Source organism: Halichoeres trimaculatus, unplaced genomic scaffold, assembly GCF_033239565.1.
Source record: "Halichoeres trimaculatus isolate MK-OKI-2021-1 unplaced genomic scaffold, fHalTri1.1 fHalTri1_scaffold_13, whole genome shotgun sequence".
In the NCBI taxonomy this organism is placed as follows: Eukaryota; Metazoa; Chordata; class Actinopteri; order Labriformes; family Labridae; genus Halichoeres; species Halichoeres trimaculatus.
The window spans coordinates 24816093-24834999 of NW_027437191.1; the positions used below are offsets into that span (position 1 = coordinate 24816093).

General features: G+C 41.4%; 1 protein-coding gene across 2 annotated transcripts in view; it reads left to right on the forward strand.

Annotated features, from left to right (window-relative positions):
• Nucleotides 1-18907, forward strand: part of mei4 (meiosis-specific, MEI4 homolog (S. cerevisiae)) — a 106252-nt gene that overhangs the window by 16645 nt on the left and 70700 nt on the right. For both annotated transcript variants that reach the window (XM_074685371.1, XM_074685370.1), the window contains exon 4: nt 17543-17674. In XM_074685371.1, coding sequence (XP_074541472.1) covers nt 17543-17674 — 132 coding nt within the window. The remainder of the gene's footprint in view (nt 1-17542; nt 17675-18907) is intronic.

Consider the following 18907-nt stretch of genomic DNA (forward strand, 5'->3'; position numbering starts at 1 on the left):
TCTCAAAAGAAAAAAAAAATATATTATTTTTGTCACCCAGCTTCACTCAGATTCTCCCAGAATCCCTCATCGTCTACTGCGCAGAATCTGGCTCCACAGTGCTACAATGGTGGCGCCTGAGACGGTGGTATTTTGGCTTCAAAACCATACAATGATAAAGGGCGCAGCCATGCTATCCACTCTATATACAGTCTATGGATATGACGCGCAGAGATAAGATATTTATCAGTACGGTTACATAGCGTTACAGTTTTAAATGTGACATCAAGCAAATGTAGCAGCCGGCTATGTGTTAGCCTGGTTCTCCGACGTATTTGTAGGTCAACGTGACAACAAGTAAACACTGTCAGTTTGTAAGTAGTTTAGTAGCCGTTTGTATTTAGCACAGCTGGCAGCCTGGTGCTCTAAGACAAGTCCATAATGTGTACTGTCAGTGAATCTTGGTTAGCTATGTCCTACTAGCCATCTACCAAGCAGAGCTAACGTAACCTCACTCTTCATTTTATTGATAGACTCTGAAGTCTGAACAGACCACTGCAGAAAAACTGCTGCATGTGGGTTGGAATGAACATTATCACCAACAGTTTGGCCCCTGTGTTATAGAGTGATACAGCCTGAGCTAAAGGGTATTTAGCTTTTAGCTTGGGCTGTATCACTCACTTGTTTGGCTATCAGCAGAGAAAAACACAGATCTCTGTGTTTTATTTCTTCTCAATACTAAACTTGGTCAGTCGGCGTGTTGTTGTCATAGAGACCTAGATATGCCGTAGATCAATATGGTCCTGGTCAACCCGAACTGGAAGCTAAGAAGTAGCAATTCAAAATAACCTATAACTAGCAATATTGGTGCTAGTGAATTATGATCAGGCATGTATCGAGAAGGGAGACTTTTTGAAGATCACTTTCAGACTCCTCACAGCCCTTTTAATAGCAGAGCATTAATACCTGAACAAATATCAAAATTAAAGTCTTCACAATGCCAACCCCCCCCTTACAATCCTTTAAATCATGGATCCTTCAAGGCTTAGCTGCATTTTTTATCTTATGCCCACAAGAAAATAACTCGTAGCAGCTCTTATCATAGACACAAGATAAACATAGATTTCTCAGGGCTTCAAGCCTCCCCCTGTGCATTTTGTTGGAGGGCAGTTGACGGCTTTATCAACATATTCAAGATGACCTCCCTGCAGAGATTTGAACAACCTTTTCTAATCAGTACTGAAACAGAAAACATCTGCTCAGGGCTCTTTTTTCATAGTGATGCAGCATGTAGGATTATTTAGTGTAAATTTTCTATGACAACTTTGAGAGTGGAATGTTTCCATCGTGGTGGAGATGAAATTGGTCGAGTTCAGCCTCCTGAGTTTTTCTTTTTAATTTTGGGTTTTTTTATAGGTTCGTTTTTGTTTTTCTCCTTGGTAAAAGAACTCGAGGTAGAAGAGATAGATGAAGTGTGGAAGTAGAAGAAGTAGAAGTGCTGGAAGTAGTTGAAGTAGTATAAGGAATGGTATAAGTATTAGTACTGTTGGAAAGAAGAAGTAGCAGGGGTTCTATGGTGATAGAACGTAATGGGAGAGCTGAGTTTTTGTATAAAGCCCCCAAAACTTTGTGTTGTTTTTACAGTTAAATCTCAAAAACTATACAGGAAAGCTGAATACAAGTTAAACCGTGGAAACATTTGTGAACATTAAACATTTAATTTAAACAGTGTCAGGGTTGGAAATGTGAAAATACAAGCACTCATCATTGAGCGTGCTGAGTCAGCATTTCAACCTCTTTGATTGTTTGAGATTAGCTGGAAGTCATCTGGGGTTGGTCTTGGTGATGTTGCCCACTGGTTACCACAGTTTCATCACCCCAAAAGTGGTGGTCACCCTTTGGGAAATACTAGCTGGATGGCTTTTTCTGGAACTGCTTTCTACATTTTTCCTCTGGGTTTACGTCCAATAGGTTTAAAAAAGCTGATTCTGCCAATCCAGCACAGAAATATAAGTTTAGCCGCCGTGCTGCGTTTGAATTTCTTTGTTCTAAAGGATGACTGTTGTCAAAGCCTCACATCAGTCCAGTCTAAAACAGTATTAAGATGAGAAATGTGATTCTTGAACTGCAGATTTCAGTTCCGGCTTCTTTTAAAGACCATGCCTCTTCTAGTTAAAGCAGAGAACCCAATTTCTGCCCATCAATAGACCAAGATGTGCTGAAGCCACAAGGTATTGCATTTTGAGCAACAGGCACAGCTGAGATCAGTGACCTGTGTCCTCTACAGCTGACTGAGCACATTTAAAAAGCTCCTTCTCTGCGTCTACAGGCCCAAGTTTTGACTCTCAGTAACACGACAAAGCCTCAGTAAGAGGCTTCGACGAAATATATTCAAAGACAAACTAAAATAAAACTGGAGGAAACGAGACAAGGAACATCAAAAACATTAATTACACATGCATGAACATCACAGATCGGTGATATCAAACCGCTGAATTATCAGAGATAGTTTTACTTTTAGCAGAGAAATCTTTCTCCAAACACCAAAAAGGTGCAGGGATGAAAAGCTAAAAGTGTTTGCATAAATTAACTGCAGAATCTCCTGGGAGTTTGAGAGTGTTTGAAGGGGACGCAGAAGAAAATTACAGGCATTTAATGGCTTTTAAAGACACACAGCGAAACAGGTGCTCTCACTGTCAGGAGTCTGTTAAATGAAGTGTTTTCATAAAGTGGGAGTGAGGGGAAATACTTAGTCTTAGGAAAAGAAACAGCTGAATAAAGTCGTAAAAACGTTGATATTTTAACAGGATGATCTGAGTCATTGGACGACTCGGTCGTGAGTCATCAGAGCTGAGTTAATGATGTTCGCATCAGTGCAGAAGATTTTCTTGAAATCTGGAGGGAAATCCACTCAAATGTAGGAATGGGTACCTTTTACATTTGTCATGGTATGCTACCGATGCCCGGTGCCTGGCAATCGGTATCGGTACTCAGCGGTGCTAATTTTCAGTACTTTTGCATGTGTTTGCATGTGTAGGTAATAACTATGAATTTGTGTAATAATAAAATCCCTTTTTTTTTTTAATTTAACATATTTATTTCTCAATATATCACTAAATCACCTACTCTTCCACTCCCTCACAGTCACAAGGGTGCGAATAGGTACCTAAACATGGTACCATTTGATTTTACATGAACTTGGTACTTGGTACTTCAGACAGAATTTGGCTGGTACCTATTAAAGGGACAGTTCAATTTTTTTGAAGTGGGGTTGTATGAGCTCTATGTGACCGCTAAGGACACCAGGGATTACAGTCTTTGTCTTACTGAGGGAGAGGAGACAACTTTCTACTGTATCTAATGTCCTTAGTGGTCACATAGAGCTCATACAAGCCCACTTCAAAAAAAACTGAACTGTCCCCTTAAAGTACCCATCCCTACTAAAATGTCATCTTGCTGCTATCCCATAAACTTCAGGAAACTATCAAATTTTTTCACATTTGCATACAAACATGAATAAATTTGAAAGTTTCCTGAAGTTTATGGTATCATTTACACAAAATAATATCAGAAATCACATTGTCTGGATGAAATCTGGCTTTCCACCAATAAGGTATCAACTAATGGTGGCCAAAGGTACGAGCTTTCAAGAAAACCCAACCAAACAAAAAAGCATGTCATTTATGTTTTCAACAAAATCACTGTGGTTTAACTTAAGATTTCAAGCTCTGACATACATTTGTAGCAGGTTTGATGCTTGTGACCTGAACCTGGCAAAGCTGCAGTCCAGATAATTTAGTCTTAATTGAGATAACAAACATTTAACTTAGTTAATCTGTCATCTTGGCACTGGCTGCACCAAGTACACCAGAGCCTGTCTCAGAGAGATGCTGCTCACTGATTCAGACTGATGCTCAGAGCTACTAGAGTCATTTTGCTGTTAAGAACTATTGGCTATACTGCTTTACCATATCATAAACATAGATGTAAGTATCAACGCTGGGTGTTCAGACTGAGTGTGTGCAGATTTACAAACCTCTTCATAAGTTGTTGAAAGTGCTGAATCTGACTTTAAACTGGTCAAAACACTCAGCTTTAAAAATAGCTCTTCATCTTCATGAGATCCTCATGAGACCTGCTGAAATAGTGAGGTCATCACACGAGGATCTCCTACACCTTTGGTCTTAGTCTGCACATAGCTCAGCCTACAAACGGCCTCCAGAGGACTTGCCAATCAGAGGGAAGGGGGTTTGTGGAGTGGGCAGCCTTGAAGAGACAGCAGCTAATACAAAGCTGTAAATCATGTAAAAGGGGCAATTTCTCCAGATTAGAAGCCAGAATATTAAAATTAAGGATTTTTAGTTTACTTCAAAAACACTCAAAAGAGCTCCTTGTTCTAACCATAGACTATAAAAAATGGGTTTAAGATAAAGGCTTAAGAAAACACAAGAGACTTCTCAGCTGTGAACCATGTAAAGTTACTATGGGGGCACCAGAGGGACAGAATAAAGACACAAAAAAATGGTAATAAAAAGGCCCAGCACAGGGGGTATTGTGCTTCAACACCTTCTTAGCTTCCTAACGTGAAGAAATTAGCTTTGTGATGATTCCCTGGCTTTTGCAGAAAGCTTCAATTTGACAAAATTTCCACCAAAACTCACCTCATTTTAAAATTCAGAGTATTGGACAGATAAGATGTAAAAAAAAAATTACAAAAGAAGGAAACAAAATATTCCAGTGTTGTTAATGACAAGCTCTGTGAGGATATCTGATCTGTGAAAGCTCACTGAACTTCTAGATTAAAATCAAACTTTAGAAATATAAACTTGATAGGCTGGGATAGAAACCGTAGAGTTCACTCTGAACTGCATGAATAGTTTTTATAAAGAGATCATTTTCTGCTGTACTTCCCGGCACAAACCTTATCAGAGCGCAGCGGCTCCCTTTGTTTGTTTTCCATCTTGTATTGAAAGTAACTCTCTGCTACATTAGCAGTGAATTGTTGTGTTACAGCAGCCACGAGTGTGCCCATCACAGAGGAGTGTGTCCATACAAGTGCGCCATAACTCTCCTTTATGTGACACGCCATTTTTTCCCTGTAAAGGAAGAAGAAAGCCAGTCAGTCTATGAAAGTCCGTTTCCATGAATCACAGAGCGGGAAATTAGTTTCTACAGGCAGGATGATGAGGTGCAGCGTCTGCACTCAAAGTTTTCAGATACGTTTCCCACAGGCTGGCGTAGTTCTGCTTCATTGTCATGCGTGGCGGGGTGTAATACATCTTTCTGAACATACAACTGCTGTCGGAAGTGATGTATGTCTTAACCTTTCTTTGTAGAGTCATCCTCTACAACACGAGAACTAGTTGACCTTTCCTCGCCCTGGAGGGGGCAGAAGTACTCACCCTGGTGCCTGTAATCTCAGGAACTCAGATCTCAGAGACACGTGAGCAGCAAGAGATTTCTGCTGCATGAGAACTCTTCATCCATCATCACTTCATCCGAATGATCATGCTGCCAGGTCACCCATGCAGAACTCCTTTATGGCTCCAGTCTAACTTTTACAGACTCCCCCCTTAGCTGCAGCAAAGACCCTGTTTGCTGTGCTGCAGGCTGCTGATGTACTCCTGATGCTCCGAGTTTGTGTTATAAGAGTAGACACTCTGAAGTCTAAATTTCAGCAGCCAAAGCACCAGGTCTACAGCCCATAATGCACAGGAGTTGGTACACTGCCCCACTATAAAAAAAAAGTTGCCACCAAAAATAAAGGCCACACACTCTATTATTTTGTTCGACAGCCTTTAGCTTTGATTACGGCATACATTCGTTGTGGCATTGTTTCGATAGGCTTCTGCAATGTCACAACATTCTTTTCCACCAGTGTTGCATTAATTTTCCCCAAGATCTTTTATTGATGATGGTAGAGTCTGACCACTGTCAGTCAGCAATCAGTCAGGCTAACCGGAAGAAGAGGCTTCAATTTGCTAGGGAGCATAAAGGTTGGACTCTGGAGCAATGGAAGAAGGTCATGTGGTCTGATGAGTCCAGATTGACCCTGTTCAACAGTGATGGGTAACCTGACATGCCAGACGGACAGTTTCATATATCCGCCACAGAATTATTTCACAAGTCCATCTGGGTAGCAGCTCTTCCGATGTGTTTTAAAAAAAATCCTCAGCTGGTGATTGGACGACCGTTCTGATTAACACACTCACCACGGACCAATCCACATCAAGCTACGGTATGACGTAGCTTTTGTGAGCCGATGCTTCTAAGAAACAATAGATGAACAACTACTGAATCGCGAGAAACAGCTGTGAAAAAGGCGTTAGACGACAGCTTCCGTTTTTATAAATTTAACTTAAGAATCAAAGGAACGCTGACAAGTACGAAAGTCTGCTGACGTCATGTCTGCTCCAACAGCTCCCGCCTCTCTTCCCTGATTGGGCCAGTCAGAATTTAGCCGAGTGAAATGTGGTCATTGGAGCCTGGCAAGATGGACCTGCAGGAGTTCAGAAACTGAATCAGGCAGGTCAATTGCTCTGCAAGGTTAAGTGATGGGCACATCAGGGTAAGAAGAGAGGCAGATGAAGTGATCACCCATCATGCCTAATCCTTGCTGTACAAGCCTGTGGGGGCAGTGCTATGATCTGGGGTTGCTGCAGTTGGTCAGCTCTAGTTCAGCAACAGTCTGTGCTCAAAGAATGAGGTCAGCTGACTACCTGAATATATTGAATGACCAGGTTATTCCATTAACAGATTTCTTTTTCCCTGATGGCACGGCCATATTCCAAGGTGACAATGACAGGATTCATTGGGCTCAAATTGTCAAAGAGTGGTTCAGGGAGCATGAGACTTTTACACACATGGATTGGCCACCACCGAGTCCAGGCGTTAACCCCATTGAGAATCTTAGGGATGTGCTGGAGGATGCTTTGCATAGCAGTCAGACTCTACCATCATCAATGTTAGATCTTGGTGAAAATTAATCCAACACTGAATGGAAATAATGTGACACTGCAGTGTATCTCATTACTTCTGTAGCACATGCTTTAACAGTACAGTACTGACCCGGATATAGGACGACCACAATCATAAGAAAACTTCCCTCTTTTTGAGACTAATCCTCAGAAAAAGACACTGATAACCAATATAAACTTTGATTAAAGACACTGTTTTTATTGAAATTCTGAGAAAAGCATTGAAATAAAAAAGAGACACTGCTTTCATTTTTGGTTTTAGATTCATAGTTGTAAGATACAGACAAACAGGGTGGAGATATTAGCCTTAGCCTGTGTAGGAATTGAATACAGATACAGTCAGTGTTCAAGAAAACTCTTTTCATTTAGCTGAAATAACGTCATGATGAAGAAATGTAAAAAGTCAGGATTTTTGTTGACGCAGACAATTAAGCAGCTCTTGCTTGAAACCTTGCTTGAAATGACTGATTAGTTTTAATATTATTTAGAGAACAGACTTGTTTCAGCTTTAGTTGTCGTATTTTTCTCTGATGACAGTATTTAGAGCTGCTGAGGTCCTCCTGTTCCTTGTGTCGTGATGGGAGAGCAGTCAAAAGCTTCTGAACTTCAGTTTTGGATGTAAAGTTGCTCCTCTTCTGCTCCCACCTTTGCTTTCATCTCTTTTTTAACACCTCAGTGAGCTCAACAACAGCGTCTGAACGAGTCCTCTGGAAGTGTTTGCAGAGTGCCCACAGTCTGAGAATGTCCCATCTCGAGGAGTAAAACCTTGAGCTGCTGCAATTCACCCAGCGTCAGCGTCAGCCTTCAGAGCCCCTCACGTCTACGAGGAGAGCCCTTCTTTCTGACTCCATTTCTCAGACACACCTGGAGGAGCCGTTACGGTCTAGGAGGAAGATGATTGGGTGAGATGGAAGGCCCAGACGATGAAATTGCAGATTCTGAATCCCAAGTGGCCTTGTTGAAATGTCACTCTGTGTGTGTGAAGGGCAAATTTCATGTAACAACCTTTCAGAGTGAGGAGCAGGTTAGCGTCTGGCCCCACACCTGCCTCGGAAACGTCTGACAGAACACATATTACCATACATGACATTTATGAGTGTGTGTGTATATTTATATATACACACTCACTTGCCGCTTTAGTAGGCACACCTGTCCAACTGCTAGTGAACTCAAATTTCACATTTCACATGGCAGTTACTCAATGCATTTAGGCATGTAGACATCGTCAAAACGATCTGCTGCAGTTCAAACCGAGCATAAAGGGAAATAAAGGTGATTAAGAGACTTTGAACGTGGCATGGTTGTTGGTGTTGGGCTGGTCTGAGTATTTCAGAAACTGCAGATCTACTGAGATTTTAACCCAAAACCATCTCTAGGGTTTTCAGAGAATGGTACCAAAAACAGAAAATATCCAGTGCGCAGCAGTTCTGTGGGCCAAAATGCCTTGTTGATGCCAGAGGTCAGAGGAGAATGGACAGACTGGTTCGAACTGAAAGAAAAGCAACAGTAACTCAAATAACCACGGGTTACAACCGAGGCCTGCAGAAGAGCATCTCTGATCGCACAACACGTCCAACCTTGAGGCAGATGGGCTACAGCAGCAGAAGACCACACCGGGTGACCCTCCTGTCAGCTAAGAACAGGAAACTGAGGCTACAATTCACACAGGCTCACCAAAACTGGACAATAGAAGATTGGAAAAACGTTGTCTGGTTTGATGAGTCTCGATCTCTCCTGCCACATTCAGATGGTTGGGTCCGAATTTGGTGTCAACAACATGAAAGCATGGATCCATCCTGCCTTGTATCAACAGTTCAGGCTGCTGGCGGCGGCGTAATGGTGTGGGGGATATTTTCTTGGCTCACTTTGGGCCCCTTAGTACCAACTGAGCATGGTTTAAAGTCCACAGCCTACCTGAGTATTGTTGCTGACCATGTCCATCCCTTTATGAGCACAGTGTACCCATGTTCTGATGGCTACTTCCAGCAGGATAACGCTCCATGCCATAAAGCTGAAATCATCTAAAACTGGTTCCTTGAACATGACAATGAGTTCACTGTACTCAAATGTCCTCCACAGTCCCCAGATCTCAATCCAATAGAGCACCTTTGGGACGTGGTGCAACAGGAGATTTGCATCATGGATGTTCAGCCGACACATCTGCAGCAACTGCGTAATAATATCATGTCAATATGGACCAAACTTTCTGAGGAATATATACATATGGTGTATGTGTGGCTGATTGGCCCTGATTGAGACCAGGTGTGAGTACTTTATATATATTTACCCTTCAGTTTTAGTGCTTCAGACTGACCCGTCTTACCTTCACAGATAGTGAGAGGTGTGTGTCCGCATAGTCACTGATATTACCTTTTTTAAGTGTGTGTTACTTGCTTCAAAGTTCTTTTCTTCCGAAAAGAATTTCGGGGTTTTTTTCTTTTATTCTGAAAGGGTACATGAAGACAGACAAGAAATTTGGGGAGAAAAGAAGGGAGAGATGCATGCAGCAAAGGGTCAGGGCTGAAAGTTGTACCTATGCCGATGATGCTTTGTTTTCTACTTTCCGTAAGACTGGAGTGCAGTGAACATCAACAGGGGCCTGCAAGCCAGATCAATTCAGGGGTAGGCTGATGAAAATCTTGTGCTATGTTGCTATTTTTAGGAATTCCAGTTGCCATGAGAAGCTAATGTTTAGCCACAGTGTCACAAAAAGAGGTGAAAGTTGACTTTTTAAATTTTCCAGACTCTTGTCTGCTGATTGATTCTGTGTTATGTAGTTGATCTGGTTTTACCTGCTTGCTTTGTCAATTAATCTCTATTGTTGTGGGTTTTTGACCAATCAGAAATAAGTATCTGAAAAAGCTGGATAATTAAAGTGTATAATATCGTGTTCTAAATCAAACTAATGATGACAATTTAGGGACCTAAAATATCCAGTCATAACAAAACATGTTTCTTCTAGCAGGAAAGTTTTTTTTTTATCTTTATAAACTTTTACAATAAGAAGATAAATTGTTTTCCTTTTATATAAAATAAAGCATTTTTTTTTAGCAAGACCAAGGTCAGGAAGCAGAAAGAAGATCCTTATGTGATGACCTCATCATTTCAGCAAGTCTGTGAAGATCTGGTGCTATTTTGGAGCAGAGTGTTTTGATCAGTTTACAGATAGATTCAGGGATTTCTCCAACATATGAATATGAAGAGGTTTTAAAATCAGCACGTTAAGTTTGAACATCCAGCATTGGTGCTTTATATCCGTTATTGAGTATGAAAAAGCAGAATATCCCCTCTTTAAGCCTCTTTGGCTGTTTTTCTAGTAAAGGCATCATTCCGGAGTCTCCCTGAGAGTTTGTTTTCTGCTCAGCTGCTCAGCTGTGGTTTAGTTTCTCTTACACAATCTTTGTTTGGATAAAGGAGACTGTTTTTGCTCAACACTGTGTTTGTCTTTTCCCTTTCTCTCTTATACCAGTTTTTATTCCTTAGGGAGAGCTTTTAGACCCTCCAAAGTCAGTTACTACGTCTCTGACTGAAACCCAGATGTAGATATATTATTTCTGCTATTGTGGCATTTTTAGAAGTATCCTCACATTCCCATTTACTTTTGAATGAATTATTCTTTCATGTGACACAGCACAGAGGTTATAATAGGTATCCAGTGCAAGAGAAAGCAGCGATAACCAAAAAACGAAAGCAGAACCAGAAAAACAAACCATCCTCCCACTCACAGAGAAATCAGATAAAAGCCTCCTCGACACATCTTTGGATCTCAGGAACAGTTAGAACCTGAGTTTGATGACCTCAGGTGAGTCAGAAATAGACTGAGGAGAGGAGGGAGAGCTTAAGTGCTTTATAGGTTTTTGGAGATTATTTTTGAATTTGGAGTAAATGACAGCTCACCCACATAAGGCTGTGTTTTCTGTCCATCTAACTGTTTTTTTTTCTCAGCCTCTACAGATACAGATTCTGATCCCAAAAGCTGAGACTAACCTCGGGCCTTTTGAGGTGAAGTCTTGACTCTGTGTCCCCAGAAACAGAGAAACAGAGCTTGCTCAGTCAGATCAGAATGTGTGAAGCCTTAATAACACATTCACTATCTATTATCAAGTTATTACAAGGCAACCAACCATAAAAAAAAAATATTTAACCCAAAAGATTGATTTAGTCTGACATTACAGTGGAACCTTTAGTTTGGTAATAGGGTCGTAACTACTTTTGCGTGGTGCCAGACGTAATGACCTGACCCAAAAAGTGGAGCTAGAAACACTGCAGTCCATTGATCGGTTGAAGAAATCATCACTTCCTGTGTGACAGTGATGATAAAGAACAACACATAACCCCGCCAGTCGACTTCATGAGGATAACTTTCTTTTTGTTTGGAAAATGGCATTACTTTTTATTCAATGTGTTGCGTTTTTCTTCTTCATTGGATTTATTAGCGGGGTACACTGTTGTGCTGTTAAGATGTCACGCTATTACGCAGCTGACACAGCTATCAGCATCTGGCACAGACGCCATCTACCAAGAAGGGCGCGGCTTGCTGTGGAAACACAAACAGGATCAGGCTTTATGATCCAACCCGTACCAAACTGTGCTGATCCATACCAGACCGACTGATGAAAATGGGGCTTGAGGCACAAAAGGACACTGTAGTGGATTTAGGCTGTGGCATTTAGAATAGAATAGAATAGAATAGAAAATACTTTATTTATCCCCGAGGGGAAATTCAGGAGTCACCGCAGCATTTAAGAAAACAAAAGTAAGAAAGAGTATAGAAAGTGCAAAAAAAGTCCATAAGAAATTAGATGACAACATCCCGTCCACCACTCGTCCACCGCTCTCCAGCCCAGCCAGTCTCCACCTCCACAGGGTCCAGGACTGAGCCTCCCCAAGAAGTCTGTTCAGTCTCTGTCTCCTGGATCCTGTCTGCACACAGCAGGCGAAGCTCCTCCAATGTGGCGCCGGCGTCCTATGTCAGCTCCGTCAGCCACGTCCGTGAACAGCACGATGCCACTGGGTTAGCACAGCTAGCTCGTCCATCCCCCGGGGCTAGATCCCACGTTCCCAACAACGATGGATGGAAGGACAGGTCCACGTCGTCACCTCGCAGCTCACATCCGAGAACCAGCACGTCGTCCTCACCTCCTCCTCCTCAGCTCGAGGGAAATCATCAAGCCCTACACTAGTTAGCATTGACATGCTACAGGCTGCTAACAGCTAATTTTGCATGTAAACAATGCAGCCATGGTTACATGTAGGATCTCCAGACAAACACAGGAGAAAAGTAGTAAAAAATATCGCCGAAACCACAAAAAGTTTGGTGTCCGTGACCGACAATGAACCATACAAAGTGATGATCCACTCCAAATACAAAGATCACGAAAAAGAGACAAAAAAATTACAAGAAACGGACAAAGACGAGAGAGCTGCTGCAACAGGCAGCTACTTGGGTAGCGCCTAGCAACGGAAAAGTTGATTTAGAGAATTTAGAGACTAGAGTGATTTTTACTGACTGTGAATAAACTATCATCCCTTAAGTGTTAATGAGTATATATTAATAAGATAAACAGACCCAAAAAATCATTTTTTTGAAATTCAAATTCTTCATTTTAGTCGATTTATATAATCTGGATTGGAAAAAAGTTACCACTTTTCTCCAGCAGAGGGTGAAATGTTTCTCTCTGACTCACGCAATGTGCATTTTATGGGAAAATACGACTCCCGATATAGTCTGTAGACATTATCATCATCATTTACCTTTTTCACATGGTCTGGTGTTAAAAAAGCAAACTAAAAAACGCAAAAATAATAAATATTGAAGTATCACAATTCAAATAAAATCGGCACCTCAAAAATGTTATAGAATCGCAAGAATAGCATAGAATAGCATCGTCCCAGCCATAGTAAACAAGCTAATTTCTGCTGTTTAAACTGGCTTTCTGACATGGGTGTTAATGAGGTCTTATGGGGTTTTTGCAGCAGGACTTTTACCAGCAGGTGAAACTCTCCTTACTCTTGTCTTGTTTTCAGGAGTGGATGAATGCAGTTTTCTTGTTTCTTTTCTTGTCTTAAGTAGAGAAGGAACCACAGCATAATTGTCGCTGCTTGATGATTACTTTTTTTTCATACTATGAATTTTCGCAATCAATAGAGAAATGAACGCATCGGATTCTTAGGTGTCTTTATGTAACTTTTTTTTTTTTTTTAGATTACAGGTTCAACTAGAAAAGCACTTAAAGAGCGCAGACCTCCACCAAGCATGTTGTGATTGTCATGCAACACTTCAGTCCTAATTTAGTGTTATACTCCCTTTCAGCTGACTGTCTGCTACAATTTGGTGTTAGTTGCAGGTTTGTACAATAGTTTGTAATTTGACAGTGTTGAAAATTATGATGACCCATTACATATTTCATATTCCAGATCTTAGTGTCCAGAATATTGGCATTTTTGTGACCTTGTATTCTTTTGTAAAGCAATCCGACCATTTATCGTAGAGTTACACATATAGTGAAACCGTCCCTATCTCACACTGATAGAGAATCTTTTAAAAAAGTCCTGGATCCAGATGGTGATCTGAATCACCTCCAAAATTTAATCAGTTTTTCCTTATCCCATTTTGAACATTTCCTGAAAATTTCATCAAGATCTGTTGGTTATTTTTTGTATTATGTTGTCCATGGACAAACAAACAGACAAACTCTCCAAAAACCCAACCTCCTTGGTGGAGGTGATAAGTGCCTCCAAAAATTATGGACTCAGTGTCAAAAAAGCTTTTACACTTCATAGTTTTTGTGCAGACTTACCTCTAAATGTTTACTACACACTAATTTTACAGATTTTTAATTAAATATTAGTTACAGTTACATTGAGTTTTCCACCCAAATATCAGTGAAGGCAGAGTGAAACTGAGGCATAAAATACAAGATACCTCCTGGAGCATGACAGGGATCTTACAGCAACAGGAGTTTCAGAAATGATGGAGGGATAGGAGAAAGTGAGTGACTGCTAACAGAAGTGAAGCACCGTGTTGCTCGAGATAAGAGCTGAGTGGTAACTCGGCTGATGTTTGCAGGGAGAAAGCTAAATCAACGTCCACTCGCCGAGCCGGTCTGGTCCGGCTGGAGGCTTCTAAAAGGCAAATATGGAGAGTTGAAGGGCCTCATCAATCAGCAGCCTCTGAAAATCTGGTTAGGAAAACTGAACAACAGTCTCCTCCCTTCAGTTGTTTCAAATTATGAATTAATCTCGTGATAGGATAATCAGACAGACAATTTCACATAATGTCCTCGTATCATGCAGCACCGAGGCAATCAGCGGCAGAGGCATTACCAAACAAATTGAATTCCATGATGTGTTTTTTCTTCTGCTGCTGCTCTCTCGCTGGAGAAAAAGGCCAAACACACCCATCTGATCGGGGCTGAAAATGGAGCTGTTTTAGCTCGGCGCTTCAGAGTCGTGTAATGTTATGAGCCGAATTCTCCAGACCTAACAGAGAGGGAAAAAAAGGCAACAATGGTCATAACACCCTCCAGCCAAACAATTTTATCCTCAGCTGCAGACGTGGAGCTGCCTGCTGGCACCGCAACAGAGGACAGTTTGGATGTTTGGCTGCAGAAAAATTTGAAAAACTGAGTGAATATGAATCAGGATGTTGTTGAATGTGAGCATGCATGCTAAACACAACTCCTCCAGGATCTGAAGAATTAAAACCTGCAGGAGCAGCTCACCGGGAGCTGGCTGCGTTTGACTTCAGGATGCGACAACTCAAAGTGTGTCGGCCAATATTTCAAATTTTTCTTCTTGTAAACAAACATGAGCTGCAGAGCCAAACTAGCACAAAGAGCATCTACAGGAGTTTGCTAACTGATTTATCTGTGCCATAGAGCTCCATTGTTCTCCAAAACAATCAAAACACACCTTTTAAACACTGTTGCTGAATTACACACACATTTATTTCAACTGCTGCTGCCAGAAATACTCAATAACACCAATCATTGTTGATAAATCTGCTGCTGATGAGGCTCCCTGAATCTTTTTTTCCCAAGCTTTTGGTAGACAAAACCAGACCGTATATCTTTCAGATATCATAACCAGTATATTTCAGTATATTTCCTCCTTTAACTTTTGCTCCCATAAGACCTCTTGTTAAAATTAATTTTAGAAAAGACTTTAAAAATCCTATTTACAGGTTGAGGTCAGGCCCCTTTTTCCACTCATTCACTGTCAGCATTTTTTTTCTTTTTCAAATTTATTAGCAGGGCACTCAGTCAGCGACCCTTTAGTATTCAGAATATCAGTAATAACCCTGTTGCAGATGGCCTCATATATAACCCATTTGAAAAAACAGAATATGCTCATATTCCTTTTTTTTTTTTTTTTTTTTTTTTTTGAACTTAAAAATCACCCCTAGGTAACTCCTTTTCTGGCCTGAATATTTGGTCATGTATACGCCTATTGGAATATCCCCATCGAAAGGAACATTAATTTGTATTCTGTGCATGTTCTGTTTGCAAGGAATGTTGGTCTTTTGAGTACAGGAAGTCCCCTGTTGTTGTTGCTGCTGTTGCTATTGGTCATGGAAAGACAAAGCAGAAATGATGTGCTTTGCGTCATGATGTTCTCCGTGTATCGAGATGTTGTCCATGTGTCTTTGTTTCGATTGGTGTACCATGAAAGTAGGAATGACCCTGGTTGCTGACGGGTATTTCAAATACCGTATTTTCCACACTACAAGGCGCTTCGGAGTATAGGGCACACCTTCAATGAATGGCCTATTTGAAAAGTGTTTTCATATATAGGGCGCACCGCATTATAAGGCGCATAGAGTAGAAGCTATAGTAGTGGCTGGGGTTGCGTTATGCATCCACTAGATAGAGCTGCGCTAAAGGGAATGTCAACAAAACAGTCAGATAAGTCAGTCAAACACAGACTACATCCACACAGAGCCGCACATTTTCCTATCCAACTATTTTCTGTGCCGTTTCAAAAAAAAGTGCGCTGTAAAGATGAAGCCGTTTCTGCCGTTCACAAAAGCCTTTTCCAGAGATCAGTTCAAATGCCAGACCTTTGGGAGGTCGCTGTATTGCTCTAACAATAAACAAGAGAAGAAGCCCGGGCCAGCCTGTCAGCTAATGTTAGCACTTAGCAGAATTTGTCTTTACAGGTTCTTGCTGCTTACCGCTGTTACTCTGGCAACACCCCCTAACTATGGTAGGGATATAAGGCGCATCTGATTATAAGGCGCACTGTCGGCTTTTGAGAAAACAGAAGGCTTTTAGGTGCACCTTGTAGTGCGTAAAATAGGGTATGTCAAAAACCGTAATATTGACATTAACCCAAATATTGACTGCAGGTAAACGTAGTCACTGTGTCACGCTGCTGTGGCTTGATAGAGAGGACACAGTTGGCTGTGGCAATGCAAACAGGATCAGGCTTTATGATCTAGCCCGTACCAATCTGTTCTGATCCAAACTGGACCATGTGGTAGAAACGGGGCTAAAAAATGTCATCCTTGCAAGATAGCAACATTCACTCCTAACACTGACTTAATGCGCATGTCTCTTTTTTCTTCTTTAGGATTCAAATATTTCTTCTAATACATGGGTAGGCAACCTATGGCACAGTTGCCATAGCTGGCACGTGTGGCTATTAATGTTGGCACGCAGACAATAATCGCAGGGAGTCAGGGTACAAAATAAATAAATAAACAATAAAACTATTGTATTGCACTCTATTTAGCAGTTCTCATGAAATTGAGTACACGATAAATGTTCTTGTGTAAAAATTTAACAAATAATGTGAAATAATAAATTTAAATCATGATGTTACAAGTTCATGAAAGTGTCTGGCAGTGTGCACCACAAATCTCTTAGGCGGTCAGTCTGCTGGCTCCTAATCCCATTCATTTAGTAGTATTATTGAGGCAAGCAAACCAAGTTCCAGTCATTCTTTCCAACACAGTTGGACAAGGGATATGGATTTATTGCCAGAGATTGACAGAGATCAGGCGATATGCACCCTTTGCTGTGAAAGTTTGGTATGTAGGACATCAATTTTACAAAGTCTTTTTGAGACCAAATACAAAAACAGTGTTAGCAAAGTATGGAAAACAGAGCAACACATTCAAAACCCTCTGCACTGTTAAAAACCAGGCAATGGAGGAAAGTTATACCACTTCTCACTGCATAGCAAAGCATGGAAAACCATTCACAGGGAATTTATAAAAGAGACTTTCCTATCGACTGTCGATGACTGTCTTTGGGCTTGGTGTATTTTAAAGTGGCACCAGTCATGGAAAAGGTTGCCTGTCCCTGTTCTAATTGGTACAAAGGGCTTTGATTTGTATATTTTTGCGATTTATATTGTTTTTTAACAATGGAAATTCTACCATCTTTATTTTTAGAAACAGAAATGCAAAACCAAACACAAGTTGAAATCAAATGCTTTCACAATAATATTTTTAGTGTGAGGTTGTGATGATTATTTTGTTAATTGGATGGTGTTTTCATACTGTGCGTTCTTGTTCTGCTCAGTAAAAGACATTTCTAAAGTCGTCGTTTTAGTGAAATGGTATTTTTTTCACCCCTCAGCTCCAGGCTGCAGAGAAGCTGATGGAGTACCTGATCACGCTGGGGAGCAACAGCATGTCAAAGTCCTTTCTCATCCGTCACATCCTCTCTGAAATCAGCTCTCTGGCTGATCAGCTCTGGCAGGCCTTCCAGGTAAATACCCCCACCGCCTCGCCACACGTGTTCCTGCATTCACATCGGCTCGTTCTTCATCTTCCTCTGCTGCTTCCCTCTTTCCTGGCTCGGTGACAACGTTGATCCCTCTCTGTTTGTGTCTGCCTGTAAAACCTCCTGATTGTATTCCACCTCTTTCCGTAGTTTGTGACAGAGTTTCCAATGCTGGGTGAAGATTTTACTTTTGAAACAAACAGGTTCTGACGACAAACTCGGGCTGTAGAATAAGGCCACACAGATGTTTCTGTTAACTGATTTTCATTGCAACATATAATATGCAATCAAAAAGTGTCCAGATGACTTCAGCCCAATGTTGGTGTTTCTATGTCTCCCTTTTTTCCCTCTGAAATTCACTTTTTTATTCCAACTCTTGCTCCCCTTGAAAGTCAGTCTTTGTCTGAGGCCTCAGGTGCCAACAGCTCGCCCTTATTGACTCGTTTCCATGGCCACTTCTGCTCTAACATAATCAATATGGCCTCATACCTGTTGCTCGTCTGCCATGTATTCAAACGTCTCCCAGCGGCTTGGACGACCGCCTGAGCCACAAGCCGAGGCGAGTGCCTCATTCGCCCCGGCTTGAGATTCGCTGTCTGAGAAAGGCAGAGCTGAGCGTCAAACCTCCGGGGGTTCTTGGAAATGGAAATGTGTAAAAAAGAAAAGGATACAGATGATTTCCCCCCTCTGCCCCCCTCCTGCTGAGCTTCCCTCCCACTCAGCAGGGTCAGTCATGCTCACTTGCGCCTGTTTTCTCCTCCTGCTCCTCCTCCTCTTCCTCAAGAGAGCCTCTTGTGGCAGCCAATGCCTGAAAGAGAAATTTTATCAACACTGCATTTTTGAGGGCCAAGTTAGAAAAAAACAGCTGAACCCACTGTTCGCTTGAGATTTTGACGATGCAAAACAGCCTTCTGCTGTCGGGGCCATTGTCTCCGACAAACCCCGGCTGTAATGGGTTTCTGAGAGCAGGAATCTGAAGGCTGAATCCTCCTCAAACTGTCAGATAATAGCAGAGCAGCGTCATCGTCCTCGGTGCTCCTTGTAAACTTGTCACTGGGAACACAAATTAACCAACATGTAGGAGTAGATGTAGTGGTTTGACATTTAAAACCTCACAGAAACAAGTAAAAGACTCTTTTGTTACAGAGAAAAACCAAAGGCTCAGTGTTAAATACACATCACTGTCTCACATCTCTTACTAACACACCTGGATGGATG